Genomic DNA, 15,398 nt, shown 5'->3' with positions numbered 1-15,398 from the left:
GAGAGCCCACCCTACTTATTAGTTGGACATTATTAGCCCATAAGACTTGTAAGTAGTATTTAGAGAAGTAAACAAACTAGTTAAGAGACTTGGAATCTAGTTGACATGTGATTCCCATGTAAACACCACCATTACCCAACTTTTAAAACTTTGCACACAAGGAACTAGTAGGCAACACACTCCCCCCTCTTTTTTGCTGCTGTAACCGTGGACCTAGGGGGGGGGGATACAAGAGATTTTGTTTACCTTACTTACTCACTAGTTCACTTGCTCACTCATTTCTCATAAACACACACACTTGCTTCATCTTTTCTCTTATCTTTCTCTCAAGTTCTTCTTTCTTTCTTGTAAGTGTTTGAAACAACTTCTTTTCTTCTTTTCTTTGTTGGTAAAAACTGATTTCTACATGAACATAATCATCATCAATCTTTGTTGTTAAAACTTTTGTTACTTGTTCTTGTTTAAAGTTAATTACTTGTAGGTTACTAAGTTGTTTACTTACTTACTTTCATGTTACAAGATCAAACTTCTTAGTTTGATTCTTCATTTATATCTTGTATTTAACAAGAACATCAAGAACATAATCTCTCTAGTTATGTTCTACATATTTTGTTTCAAAGAATTAAAGTTCATAGTTGTATAAACTCTTTACTTGTAGTTCTTGAAGTAACTTTGAAGTTACTTCACTTAAAGATCAACTTGGGTTGAATCTTTAAAAGTAAGAGCAACTATGAATCATCTTCTTGTTTAGTTAGCTTTCTACTCTATTTATTTCAAAGATTTAAAGTTTATAATTTTTATAATTGTTACTTGTGTTCTTGTTTGTTGTATGTTACTAGAATACCACCTTCATGGTTGGTTTAGGCTTATCATTCATTTTCTTTATTTCTTATTGTTAGTTGCTTACTACACATTTGAACAAGGACATGAAAACAACAAGAGCTTACACTTTGGTGCAAGTATCATGGATCCAACACTTGGTTGTGATCTTTCTTAGTGTTCATGAACTTGTTCATAAACTTACATGTAACCTTGGTTCATCAAACACCTACAACACTTGCACTTGAGTTATGATGGACAAACCTTGGTCAAAATGATGTTAACACATCAACGAGTTGTACACTTGAAGCTATACGCATCAAGAATGAGAACCGTGATGAACATCAAGCACCGAGACAACCGGAACTCTCCAAAACCCACTGTTCTGTCCAAGACCTACTGACCTGATGCTTCTGGAACAGACCAGTAGACCTGGGCTATTCTAACCTTGATTTTTAGATAGAACTTTTCGAGTAGATAACTTTTCATATAGGACTCGTCTTAATCCGAGTTACGGTTTAGGATTTATGGCCCTCCGATCGTTACCATGTCCTTTAACGTTGTGCAGAAATTTCTGACCTACTCGCACTTAGACCGTCGCCACGGTCAAACCAAGACGAGTTTGCTTCTGTAAATTTTACCACACTTAAGGGACTCATAGACGGAGCCATTACCACTGGTCTCACCTTAATTCAGTAAGGGTAGAGGCCGTGGTGACTGACCGAAGTCAGCCTTTGTTTTAAACGACTTTCATAAACGAGTCTTACTTGTTACCTTTTGTTTAATGATGATTGATGATGACCCTTATGACCTTAATTACGTACTTGTAAACCTTTTGAGACGACTTATTGACTTAGTGCTATTTGACTTAGGTTGAGGACGTTTGGACCGTTACTTGCACACCACTTTCCGACTACTACCTTACCATTACTACTAATCATTGTGAGTTATAGCATTCCCTTTTTACTTTAACTCATTTTGGGAACTGAGAATACATGCGGATTTTATGTTTTACATACTAGGCACGAGTACTTAAACTTTATATATGTGTGGGTTATATAACGGCAGAAACATTCCCTTTAGCTCGGTAACGTTTAATCATTGGTTTTTGAACCGTGAACGCGAATCTTAGATATGGATCCATAGGGTTTGACATCCCCACTCGGGCTAGTAGCGCTAGCATTTAACGAGTGTTTAATACTTCGAGGTTATACGCACTTGCCAAGTGCACTTTAAGGGGGTACATTAAACGTTAAGTTAGTTACCGGGTGCCCACGGTTAAGCATATACTTTTACATACTTTTGAAACGCTCGTCGTAGCACTGAAATCTCGTGGCCTACTTACATTACTGTTATACCTAAACTATAGCTCACCAACCTTTGTGTTGACCTTTTTAAGCATGTATTTTCTCAGGTGCTTGAAGTCGCTTCCGCTATCTTACTAGTCGTGCTGTAGAACCCGCTGCCTAGAGTTGTTATCGCATGACTACTTATGTTGCATTCAAACTTTTTACTTATGAACTTATGTTATGTAACGACCATTATGGTCACGTACACTTATTTAATGCTTCTACTTAGCGAAGCATACTTTTGATTTGTAAAACAATTGACGTATGTTATGACGTCACTTTTATTTATGAATGTAAACTCTGTTTTGAAAACGCATATAGTACTTAACCTTGTAATGATCCTGTTGTTGATGGTCCGTACATGATGATTTAGTACGGGGCGTCACATTAGAGCTTACCACCACAATCAAAATGTAGCTAGGAAGTAGATGAACAACTTTAGAACTTGAACTTTAGCAAGAAACCTCCTTCTTCTTCTTCAAAATGGGATCTCTCTCTCTAATATCCCACTCTCTCTCACTAAAATGAATTGGGAGGATAAGGTTGGTGAACAAGGGAGTAATTGAACTCCCAAACTACTGATCCAAGCATTAAATCCGGCCTTGAAGTGAATTTACCGAAATGCCCATCGTTTAAATTAAATAAAACAAGGAGAGCTGTCACCAGCGTTTTGCGCGGCGCGCCCTCCCTTTGCGCGGCGCGCAACCCCCTGTTTCCAGCTACTTTTCCATTTCAAACTACATAACAAAACTCCACAACCCGGTTTACTATTTAAGCATTATATATAATATAATTACACGGGTCTTACATTTGACATGAATAACATTAATGCCAAGTTATATAAAGAAAGTCGTTATTAAAAAAGAGAATATTTATACTTTATAATTAATCAACAAGAGTTTTCAAACTTAAATTTGATATACTTAAGCGTAGCCGTAAGGGCTACGTTTAGCATTGTACTAAAAACAAAAAGCTTTTTTAAAGCACTATCTAAGAAATACGGACTACAAAAAATAAAAAGCACTTCAAAATTGAATCATTCACGACCCAATAGATAACATCATCTATATAGTCATATAAAACTTTAAGATGATGATGATGTTATCATTAAGCTAATTACTCTTTAATTTTCATAATTATGATGTCATAATTTTATATTAATTTAATTAAAAAAATAATACGAAATCTTTTATATAAGAAAATATTAATCTCTCATAAATTGTAAAATCTTCTACAGAACACTCAAATTTTAAAGCATATTATACCATTTTTATATAATAATTTTATTTTAATTTTCTAAAAAATTTAAAAGGCATTTATTATTACTAATAATTATTATTATTATTAAAAATATAAATACTCAATTTTGAGCTAACTTTATTATTACTCCGTATTATTTACTTGTAATATAATAATTATAGTTATTATATTATTAATATTTAAATATGAATTCTTTTAACGAAAATAATTACGTTAGATATGTATGCGAAAATACATGTCTCTATATATTTTTAATACAACGACAAGTTTCTTAATCAAAAAGGTCATTAAAATAAATAATTTTAACATCTACATTTACTTAATACTTAAAATATGCCATTAAATTATTTCATTTAAACAATCCCTTAATTTTACGGGTCATTTCACTAACTTTATTACATGATAAATCTCAACAGCGGGTATCTTTATCTCAAAACTCATTAACCTCAACGGCTCAAACACATAAAACCCCCAAAACCTAAACCTTACACTTTGGCTATTCATAGCCCCACACCCTTCTCCTTTCTCTTCTCCTTCAAAAAAATGTCCTCTGCAGCCGCTACCACCACCGCCACCGTCGCCACCCTCTCCCGTCACTGCAATCCTATCGATAAACCCTCAAATCCACCCCTTTTCAAACCCTTACACAAACCCTTCGCCTTTACACTAACCCACAAAAACATATCATCAAGATCCGCTAAAAACCCCCTTTCCGACGTCATTTCATCATTTGAATCACACCCAGATGATCAAAATTCTATCTTTCAATCATTTGAACCATACCCAGTTGATAAAAATAAAAATTTTGATGATAAAAATTCATTTTTTGATGATAAACCCCGTGAAGAGTGTGGTGTTGTGGGTATTTATGGTGACCCAGAAGCAGCAAGGTTATGCTACTTAGCTTTACACGCACTTCAACACCGTGGTCAAGAAGGTGCCGGAATAGTCGCCGCCGGTGACGGAATCTTGAAATCCATCACCGGAGTTGGACTTGTTTCAGAAGTTTTCAACCAATCAAAACTTGATCAACTTCCAGGTGATAACGCTATTGGACACGTCAGATACTCAACCGCTGGTCAGTCAATGTTGAAAAATGTTCAACCTTTTGTAGCTGGTTACAGGTTTGGAAGAGTGGGTGTGGCTCATAATGGCAATTTGGTAAATTATCAAAGCTTAAGGGCTGAATTGGAAGAAAACGGTTCAATATTTGGTACTAGTTCTGACACTGAGGTTGTTTTACATTTAATTGCAATATCTAAACAAAGACCATTCTTTTTAAGAATTGTTGAAGCATGTGAAAAATTAAAAGGTGCTTATTCAATGGTGTTTATAACTGAAGATAAATTAGTTGCTGTTAGAGACCCTTATGGATTTAGGCCTTTAGTTATGGGTAAAAGAAAAAATGGTGCTATTGTTTTTGCTAGTGAAACTTGTGCACTAGATTTAATTGAAGCAGATTATGTTAGAGAAGTTAATCCTGGTGAAGTTTTGATTGTTGATGAAAAAGATGGCTTACAATCCCTTTGTTTGATGCCACACCCTGAACCGAAATCTTGTATTTTCGAACATATTTACTTTTCGCTACCAAATTCGGTTGTGTTTGGAAAGTCGGTTTACGAGTCTAGGAGAAAGTTTGGTGAGATTCTCGCTACCGAGAGTCCGGTGGAATGTGACGTTGTAATCGCAGTTCCAGACTCGGGTGTTGTTGCGGCGATCGGATATGCTAATAAAGCCGGTGTGCCCTTTCAACAAGGGTTGATTCGGTCGCATTATGTTGGGAGAACGTTTATCGAACCATCTCAACGAATTAGGGATTTTGGGGTTAAGTTGAAGCTTTCGCCCGTACGGGCTGTTTTGGAAGGGAAACGGGTTGTGGTGGTTGACGATTCAATTGTTAGAGGGACGACTTCTTCTAAGATTGTTCGGTTGTTGAAAGAGGCGGGTGCTAAAGAGGTTCATATGAGAATTGCGAGTCCACCGATTATTGCTTCTTGTTATTATGGTGTTGATACTCCAAGCCCTACGGAGTTGATATCGAATAGGATGAGTGTTGAGGAGATTAGGGATTTTATTGGGTCGGATTCTCTTGCGTTTCTTGAAATTGATAGCTTGAAAAGGATGTTGGCTGCCGATTCACCAAACTTTTGTTACGCCTGCTTTTCGGGTGATTATCCTGTGTTGCCGAGTGGTATTGTGAAAAAGGTTGGTGATTTTGTTGATGATGGGTTGAATGCAAGTATCGATTCAATTGATGGAGGTTGGCTTGAAGGATCGAAAGATCAAAAAGAGAAGGATTTGGATGTGAATTATGAAGAACAGGATGGTAAAGTTACAGTTTAGTTGGGAATGATTGAATCTTTTTTTTGTGGGGTGGCAAGGATTCAAAGGTCTCTTGATCTTATGAAACAAATTTATGTTTTCATGTCTTCTTAGATGGATGGATGGATGGATTTTGGGGTTCTTTAAATGTGGATCATTATATTTATAAAAACTTGTTTTGTCCTGCTTTTGGTTCTATGAAAGATCTGATATATGAATAAAACTAATATTACCGTTTAATATGACCTCAAGTTTACAGTATAATATAAACTGTTATCAGTTTATTACTGTATAAAACTCTGTTGTCCTGCTTTTGGTTCTATGAGTAGTTCACTCTATATATGGCTTATGTGCGATAAACTCGTATAAAAATGTGCTTGTTGGCTATTCGAAATTTCATAAGTCGCAATTCAAACACCCTATTCATTGTCCTAATTGAGCTCCTACTTTGATTTCTAAGGAAATATTTGTATGTTTGAGTTCATGTTTTTGCTTCAATCTTGGATAGTATGATCATTTAGTGTTTTGACTATACGTTCACTACAAGATCATCTTGTGTGAAGTTGGTTTATAGTAGCTTCTTGCAGACTTGCATAGGTACACAAAACACTGGTTAATGATGAAGTAAATTCAGTTTCTTGATAAATTTTTGATCAACTATAGTCTGGACCAATCTAAGCCGGTTTGGTATTGTTGATAAAGTTATGTTCAAATCTTTAGTCAAGTATGCTGCTAGATATTCGGGAAAAACAAACCTAAAAACTTCATTTGAAGTTTTTTTTGGGTAAAGGGTTACCACGGCGAAACAATAGGAGAAAGGAGAAGGATAAAGGCTTCCAGGACTCGAACCCAAGCACTTCATTTGAAGTTTAAAAGGTATAAAAACAAACATGATCAATCAGGCTGACTAGCCCGAAAGGGGTATACTTTGGTTGATGTTTTATAGGTTTGGTCACAACCTACCCGAAAGTCGGGTTCATGTAGAATAATGAAATATAAAGCCGGTCCAAAAGGAATGTACGCACGTATGTGAATGCTTGTAACTCATTTAAGGCGTGTATTGGCAATTGGATTGGTACGAATAGATTCTCACTTTTTTAGTCCATATTCACACTACTACGTCTACTACTTATAGTGAATTATAGAGAGATGATCTTGACATTAAAAGGAAAGAGGACCCTTTCTTTGGGACCATTATGTTTGTACAAAAGGGCATTTCTGGTTTTTGGAAAACATATTATGTTTACCTACAGTATTTAATAAAAGAATTCAATAACACATTTCACAAAAATATAAATATTAATATAAAAAGGTTATGGCTACGTACAGTTATTGTGCATTTGTGCCCTCAAAGCGCAACGACCAGCAGATATTTATAATAGATTTCACAAAATAAATAAATAAATAAAGGTTATGGGTACATACTATTCATGCATATTTTTTCCAAGGGAAAACCTACACACGAACAGCAATGCGAAAGTGTTTTTTTAGGCGTCAACGTCGTTGATCTCCGGTCCGGTTACCGTGAATAACCCGTACCCGAGATGATGATCTCGGGAGGGTGGCCAACGAATTGCCCGCCGGTCAATAGTCGGACCCTATCGACAGCAAAGGGAGAAAAAACCCTACAAGACCCGTAGGTAAAAACCCTAGTGTTGCGATCGTGAAGACGATCGTGGAGAAGATCCGGCGAGAACTGCCGTATGCGTTGCGGACTTGCGGTGGTGGAGGAGTTGCGGTGTGATCGAATGACCGTATGAGATGTATGCGATTGGGAGCGTGTGAACTTGATGTAGGTTTTGCCCCATATTTATAGATGGGAATTAGGGTTACTTGACTTGGGGCCCAAGTTAATTGCGTAGACCCTAATTGGGCCAAAACCCTACGTCATCAAGTCCCCCAAGTTCGGTATGATATTTTTGTCAAGTATCGTATCGAACTTCTCATTATGCTGCGGAAAATAAGTTCACAGGAGCCTGCGCAAACAACTGTGCGTAAACCCGCGAACATATGCGCAAAAAACCGCATGCAGAATGCGTGGGGAAACCGCATGAACTAGCATGCGTAAAACCGCATGAAAATTGCGTCTAAAGTCGCGGACAACTGTGCGCAAAGCGTGCGTAACCTGGACAAAAGCGTGTGGACAGTTGCGCTAGCGCGCGAACATCTGCGCTAAATATTCATGTACTTAAACCGCATATAACGAATTAAAAGCTCAATAAGAAAAGACAAACCTTCTCAAACCGAACGATAGACGGTAGAAACACGAGACATAATGCATCGTGCCCCACGGTGGGCGCCAATTGTTCATGCATATTTTTTTCCAAGGGAAAACCTACACACGAACAGCAATGCGAAAGTGTTTTTTTAGGCGTCAACGTCGTTGATCTCCGGTCCGGTTACCGTGAATAACCCGTACCCGAGATGATGATCTCGGAAGGGTGGCCAACGAATTGCCCGCCGGTCGATAGTCGGACCCTATCGACGGCAAAGGGAGAAAAAACCCTACAAGACCCGTAGGTAAAAACCCTAGTGTTGCGATCGTGAAGACGATCGTGGAGAAGATCCGGCGAGAACTGCCGTATGCGTTGCGGACTTGCGGTGGTGGAGGAGTTGCGGTGTGATCGAATGACCGTATGAGATGTATGCGATTGGGAGCGTGTGAACTTGATGTAGGTTTTGCCCCATATTTATAGATGGGAATTAGGGTTACTTGACTTGGTGCCCAAGTTAATTGCGTAGACCCTAATTGGGCCAAAACCCTACGTCATCACATACAATTTGGATTTAGAGGATGGTTAGAGACAATCTTGAAGCAGCTTATTGAACACAATTGCCTGATTCGAGATCGACGGAGACTAGTATAGCACATACACCATCTCGGTTACCCAGACAATTAATTTTAATATAAGAAAAACAATGAGCAAAAGAAATTAAATAACAGAAAAGAAATAGCATGTCGAATGAGTACGTAACGAAAAACACTTGACGATTCAACCATTCTCAGCTTTGTCAAAAACATTGGATTTGTGCTTCATCTCATAAATGTTAATCTGCACACAAAAAAAATTCGTACATTGATTAAATTTTTGTAGAACATGACAGTGATAGCCGTTTATAAGGAAATGAAACAATGATATAAATACAAAGAATTAATGTTACACTAATAATATGCAGATTAGGGCCATTAGGCAGTTAATTCTATCTACCTCAAAAAATTTACAGATGAGTCGTAACACCTTAGGCAAATCCCACATCGCCTATGGACATGAGTGATCATGAGATTATAAGGTAGTATTCAAGCTTATATGACACAACACGTTTTGTGACCATTGACAGAGCATATGTGTGAGTACGTTGTAGTGTGGTCGCCAAGAAAAAGATGGGTTGTTACATGAATCATGAATAGACAGAGGTGACAAAATGAACAAGGCAACCGGGCAACGTATAAAATACGAGAATGGGGTGGGTAACTGTTGAGGGAGAACTTCCAAAAGGCAAATGGTAACATAACGGTATGTGTAACTAAGGCATTCCAGTATTTAACATAACAACAACAGTTTGGAATATTTGATCAAAAGTTGTATCTGGTCACCTAACCAAACATGTTTTGACCCATATTACCTGCATAGACTCATTAGCCAAGCCATCCATTCCTCCCATTTAGTCACCAATAAAGATGTATCGATGAGAAGCATTTTACGCAACCCTCGAGAAACTAGACGTTAATGGCAGATGTAATCAATGGGAAAAATCTAGCTTTAGCAGGTGAAATGGATGCAAAGAAAGTTAAAACCACATGAGTTAATCTACAAAGTCTCATCTAATTGAAGTTCTATTTTGAAACATAAATGGTTTCTAGTTTCCTATACATCTAAGTGAGTAAAAAGTGAGACTAATAAACACCAACTAAATACCTTTTGTGTCGGCACTTTAATGTCCGAGTCCAAAACATACATAATCTATCAAAATATTCAAACCCGTTCTCCAGAACTAATGTCCCAGTCCCTTTGCTCCTTTATTTCAGTGAAAAGCCATGATTGCAGGCATACATACAAACAAATGGGAGGTTTTAGCTTTTAACAAATTGTCAAGTATACAACGAAGTCAAAAAGTAAGCTCTATTTACAAACGTTTACTAAACCTCCTCGAGCAATCGTGCATGTAGAAAACTCAGGACATTCAGACAGTCAAGAAATGAAAAGATGTCTGCATTCCCAAGTACTTGTAAAGTATCGGGCTTTTCTTGTACACTCATTCATATACATATTCTCAGTCAGGTTGCTTAGTGTAACGTTGCTGACGAGAACTACCATGAATGGTGACTGCACTAGCTCCCCATTGCCCAACATCTGCGATTACAGAATCGACGAGGCTTCTACCCTCATAGTAACCTGTTCGTGCCTGGAACAAGATAAATAAAAAGAAAACTAAGGAAAATTAAACAGACTTAATACCTGTGCATTAAATACAATCTACACGATTACACTAGATAATTATTCAATATAGAGATTGAATTTAAATTTATCTCCTTTTTTTCGTTCATCCAGCGTCTATTTGCATGAATACAGTAGTAGTATTTGAATAAATATAGTAGTAGTTAAATTAGGACTTAGTAGCTATCAAACAATCGTTTTATCTACTTTTTTCACTCATCGAGTGTCTATTTGAATAAATACAAAAGTAGTTAAACTGGGAATTAACAGGAGAGGCTTATAATGAACCGCATAGAACCAACCAATTCCCGTTCAGTTTTGTTAGGTTCCACCGTTTAAATACTATCATCAGTTATAATATTTTCATTTTATATGAGCAGTTTAAGTCACTTCTAACAAAAAGTAGATCACGGCAACTGACCTACCCGACGATTTACCCAACATGCAGATCTAATTTTTTTATTATGTGGTTTTAAGAGTTTAGAGAAACATAAAAACTCTATCTTTTTAGTTATTGGAATGTCCACTGTACTAAAAACCGTGTGTATCACATTTTTCATCCGCATTGGATTGGTAAAAGAGCTGCAGCCAACCCATATTGATATCAATGAAATCTACCAAACATTCCTGCTCGATCAGTTCAGCAGCTCGAGCACTGGTGTTAGGAAAAGCTCCATAAATTTGTACTGCAAACAGATCCTCAAATTCATGTCTCCTTGATAGTGCCCACTTTGCAGCTTGACCCTGTTCACAAATAGCATTAAATCTACCTGCGGAAAATTAGAATTAAAAATTGGCGGTCATTCTGCAACCTACAGATGGATTCATGCCACGTCATGGAAATGACGATTGAGCGGGGGCATATGTCTATTCATCCTGCTAGTCATATTACAAACAAAAACGTCCATCGAGACAAGGTTAGCTCGATTGATAAGTCGTATTCCCCCTAACATGGATGTGAAGATGGCACGCATGTGTGATCCCATCGTTTATTTCTCTTGATTATTTATATTTGTCTCTAGCTTGTTTATTCAACTTCATTTTAATCTAAATGGTGATCCATCTAACAAAAAAATGTCATTATAATTTTCATAATTATTATTTCAAATTTATATTGAAGATTTGCATGTCTTTTCTTGATTATAGTGCATACAATTTTTGGAACCAGAGGGGTATGAATTTACATAACGGCGTGCTATCCTTCGCTGAGTATGAATTGTTGTTAACTCGTGAGAAAAATTACCAACGTGGAAGAGGGGCAACTCATCCAAAAAGCAAATCAAGAATCTGATGATTTACATAACGGTCATGAATTGCCCCTCCTCCATGTTAATTATTTTCCGTAGGAGCTAACAACAATTCATACAAGTCGTTGTTTAAATCCATATCATCAAAGGGCTATGGTTCCAGTAGTTGTATGCACCGCAATCAAGACAATACAAGCAAATCTTCAATATAAAGTTAAAAGATATTAACTAGAAAAAAATAATAATGACAATTTTTGTTAGATGATCACCATTTAGATTAAAATGAAGCTTAACAAATAAACTAGAAACCAATGTAAATAATCAGGACAAATAAACAACGAGATCAAATTTCCATATCATCTCAACATCCATGTTAAAAGTAATATGACTTATCAATCAACTAACGTTGTCTCAGTGGACGTTTCTGCTTGAACACGACTGACATAATGAATAGACCTATATTGCCGTTGCATTGTCATTCCCATAACATGGTGTGTATCCATTTATAAGTTGCAGAGTGGCCACCAACTTTTAATCCTACTTTTCCGCAAGCATATTTAATGTTATTAGTTGATGAATTTCTAAGCAGCGTTGATTCTCAACAATTAGGTGGCCACCAACTTTTCCACTACCATTTTCATTTCTTAATGAGATCCATTTGTACCTTCTTCTTTAACATCTATCGCTGTTGTCTTTTTCGATTTAACTGGACCCTGAATTTCAACGAAATAAACTAGCATGAGTTATCATGTATTTCTTACCAATAACTAACACCAACACCAATTGCAATGAGCATTAACAATATTTAAATGAAAGTTATTACGTCATCATAAGTTATCCCCTAAAATTTCTAAAAAGTTGCAAGGAAAAGATGCTTAAGCAATCTGCCATCCCTCTGACAATAATGAGAAGCTATTAATAAAAATGGAGATTCACAAATCAAAATGACAAGAAGAGAGAGATCCACAATTCAATATGACAAGAGAGAGATTCACAATTCAAAATGACAAGAAGAGAGCTATCTCGTACCATAAGACCAAGAGTTTAGCATCTGCCTTAAGGAAACTTCATTTTGTTTTTCCACAATAGCTTTTGGATATCTATTTTCAATCCATTGATTTCAAAGTTCTTAATGACACTTGAAGTTCCAGTAGCCACATCATTTCTATGGGTACCTAAAAATCTACAACCCAACCCATAGGGCACGGACCTTCCTCACTGTCAAAGGGGCAGTTGCCCTCTAAATCAGCATGTTTCTGCATTTAAGAATATCCAGTCTCAACAATCAAAGTTAAATTCACTAAACGACTAAACGAGAAAAAAGAAGTTGAAAAAATCACTACAGATTTTGAATGAACTCTTACCTCAGCCTTGAATGCTTCTATGTCATGGCTAAAACGACACTTAAGACAAGAATTTACTATTTCTGTCTTAGCAACCATAGGACAGAGATTACATGTAGATTGCTTTTCCTGCAGGTACAATGCTATATATCATAAGGCAATAGTTAAGAATACAACTACTGTCTATTCACATACAAGAAAACAAATGCACAAGTTGTTTCAACCACAATCAAATCAGTTTAATAATCAAGAACTACAAAACATATACACAAGAGGGCTATGATTAATAGTAATACCAATTATTTTACTACATCCATCAATTAATTTTTCTAGATAGAATTCAGTTAGCATTGAGATGGATCGATAAACGTGATACAAACATAGAGTTTTATGTCTAACTGGAAACTTTCATATGTGATACACCATCATCGCCTTACTTCTTACATAAAGCTTATACACATTACACACTAACGGTCCTAAAAAACCTTTAGAGCTAATTTTCCAAACACTTTGTATATGGATATCTTGAAACATATAAGCTTTAAAACAATACCCCACTAAGGAAAGGATACCAATGAATAGTGCAATCTTCATACAATAAATCATCCCACAAAAAAAAACAATTTGTATAAATTTCTCCAAATGTAGCAACAACTTTTCAAATAAGCACGAAATAGAAAACAACTTACAGTCTGCTAGTGTTTATAGCAACGAACTACATTTCATTACCGAATGTAGCAGTTAAGAATAAGATCGACCAGATTTTTGTTTGTTTAACAAAACAGACTAATGTTACATTGGATTCGTTATTCGATTGCATACTAGTATGCCATGCTGCGGCAATCTATAATTGTTTATAATGATCAAAATATAAAAAGTGAAGATTGCAACATCGCATATCGCATATATACATATACATAACAATAAATTGACAAATAAACAATGTCACATCAACATTTTTCATTTTTATGACAAAGGAAAAGCTAGAAGAGAGCATGTAACTGCTTGAAAATGTCAATACTTGTTGTCATAACTCATAAGTAATAAAGTGAAACTTACTTACTAAAACTTGCGATGTAAAATTAAAATATAGGTTCATTTTCTGTTTTGCTCATAACTAAAAGGTGATAGCTAAAATAGAGAAAAATTACAAAGTCCAATTTGTTGAGGCCAAACCATTTGATTCTAGAACAGAAACTAACTCAGAAAAGTATACATATTTGTAAATATATAAAAACAATAAGAACCTGCAGCATTAAGCAGAAAAGATGCATCTTTCAAATAGACATACAGAAGTTGTAATGTTACAGCATAGGGTAAATAGAGTTTGAACTCCATAAAATTCATATACATCAAATCTGCCATTTTACATTCTAGCAGCTCTCTTTTATAAAGGAGTCAAGTTCAAGAACCTTCTATTCCCTGGACAAAAATAAATCCTAAAGTTGGAAACTACAAGAGGTTGTTGGAAATGTTAAGAGGTTGTTACATGGTACAACCATTTCCAACCAATAGCATAACAAATAGAAACTCAGGGAACATTGTTTTGAGACCACTTTCTGCTGGTCCCCACAGCATGCTACTGCTACCACCTCCTTCATTCTTCCACTTTCTCTTCAAGGTGCTGATTTTGTCTCTTTAATATTCCTTCGTACTCAATTGCATTTTCAACTTAAATAACTAAAATAAAACTACTAAAATCACACATATTCATGTTGTTAGTTGTATATCCATACAAATATAATGCATGAGGGTTATTGAAAACAAATATGATGGTAATAGCCCTAAGCCATCCATTTAAGTAAGGTGCACACTTGGTTGAACTTAGGGTCACCAAACAAAATCTCAAAATTAGACATAGCAGGTATCACAACATGGCTTGACTCGTATCCATCACCAAATCGGGTTGTGTGATTATATTCTTTTCATTTGATATAACCGTATCATAAACTAAAGTATAAATTAGGATACTATGAACTGGAAATAACTTTGGTAACGTATGCCCAAAAAAAAAAAAAAAAAATAAAGTCCAAGAAACAACTCTTCAATTTCGTATCTCAACTAACTAATCATACAAACTTGTGTATCAACAATACAGACATCCATAAGCTATTAAGCAATACCACTAATCTCGAAACATACAAACTAATCACACAAACATGTTATCATGATATCATGAGGTATGTAAGCATATATAAACACACAAACATATACCTGATTTCCTTCTCTTTCCAGCTGCCGTTTAGATTTCCTCTCTTTAAAGACAGGTACAGAAGCCGTAACGGTCACTGAAACGGCGACCACCATGATTTAATTTCATCACGAAACTGTTTAATACTTTTAATTTCATACTCGTGTAGGTGCAATACATAAAAGGCGGAAACATAAACGATCAACCAAACGGGTCGTTGCGGCTTGCGACTTGCGACGGCCAAAATGCCAAATAAACGTAAGTTTTTGTTTCTGACCCTGTACTTTTAGTATTTCCGAAACGAGTCCCTAATCTATTAACCACACGCAGGAATTTCATTATTCAACATCAGTACCACAATACTAGTACTAGTATTAATTACGAATAACATAACAAAATAATTAATATAATCATAATTTCGATATGGCCGA

General features: G+C 36.0%; 1 protein-coding gene and 1 pseudogene across 1 annotated transcript; one reads left to right on the top strand and one right to left on the bottom strand.

Moving 5' to 3' along the window:
- Positions 1 to 3,935: 3,935 nt before the first annotated feature.
- Positions 3,936 to 5,848, top strand: LOC139851819 (amidophosphoribosyltransferase, chloroplastic-like). The gene has a single exon (XM_071840997.1). It carries the CDS (start codon positions 3,972 to 3,974, stop codon positions 5,769 to 5,771), a length of 1,800 nt encoding a protein of 599 aa, XP_071697098.1. The 5' UTR covers positions 3,936 to 3,971; the 3' UTR covers positions 5,772 to 5,848.
- Positions 5,849 to 11,531: 5,683 nt separating this feature from the next.
- LOC139852606 (tRNA-dihydrouridine(47) synthase [NAD(P)(+)]-like) lies at positions 11,532 to 15,166 on the bottom strand (annotated as a pseudogene).
- Between the last annotated feature and the right edge of the window lie 232 nt (positions 15,167 to 15,398).

This window comes from Rutidosis leptorrhynchoides, chromosome 6, assembly GCF_046630445.1.
Source record: "Rutidosis leptorrhynchoides isolate AG116_Rl617_1_P2 chromosome 6, CSIRO_AGI_Rlap_v1, whole genome shotgun sequence".
Lineage (NCBI taxonomy): Eukaryota > Viridiplantae > Streptophyta > Magnoliopsida > Asterales > Asteraceae > Rutidosis > Rutidosis leptorrhynchoides.
Note: the sequence above shows the minus strand (reverse complement) of the source record. Positions and strands in the feature narration are given on the sequence as shown.

Coding starts and splice junctions, on each gene's coding strand:
- LOC139851819 (XM_071840997.1), top strand. CDS start 3,972: ATGTCCTCTGCAGCCGCTACCACCACCGCCACCGTCGCCACCCTCTCC.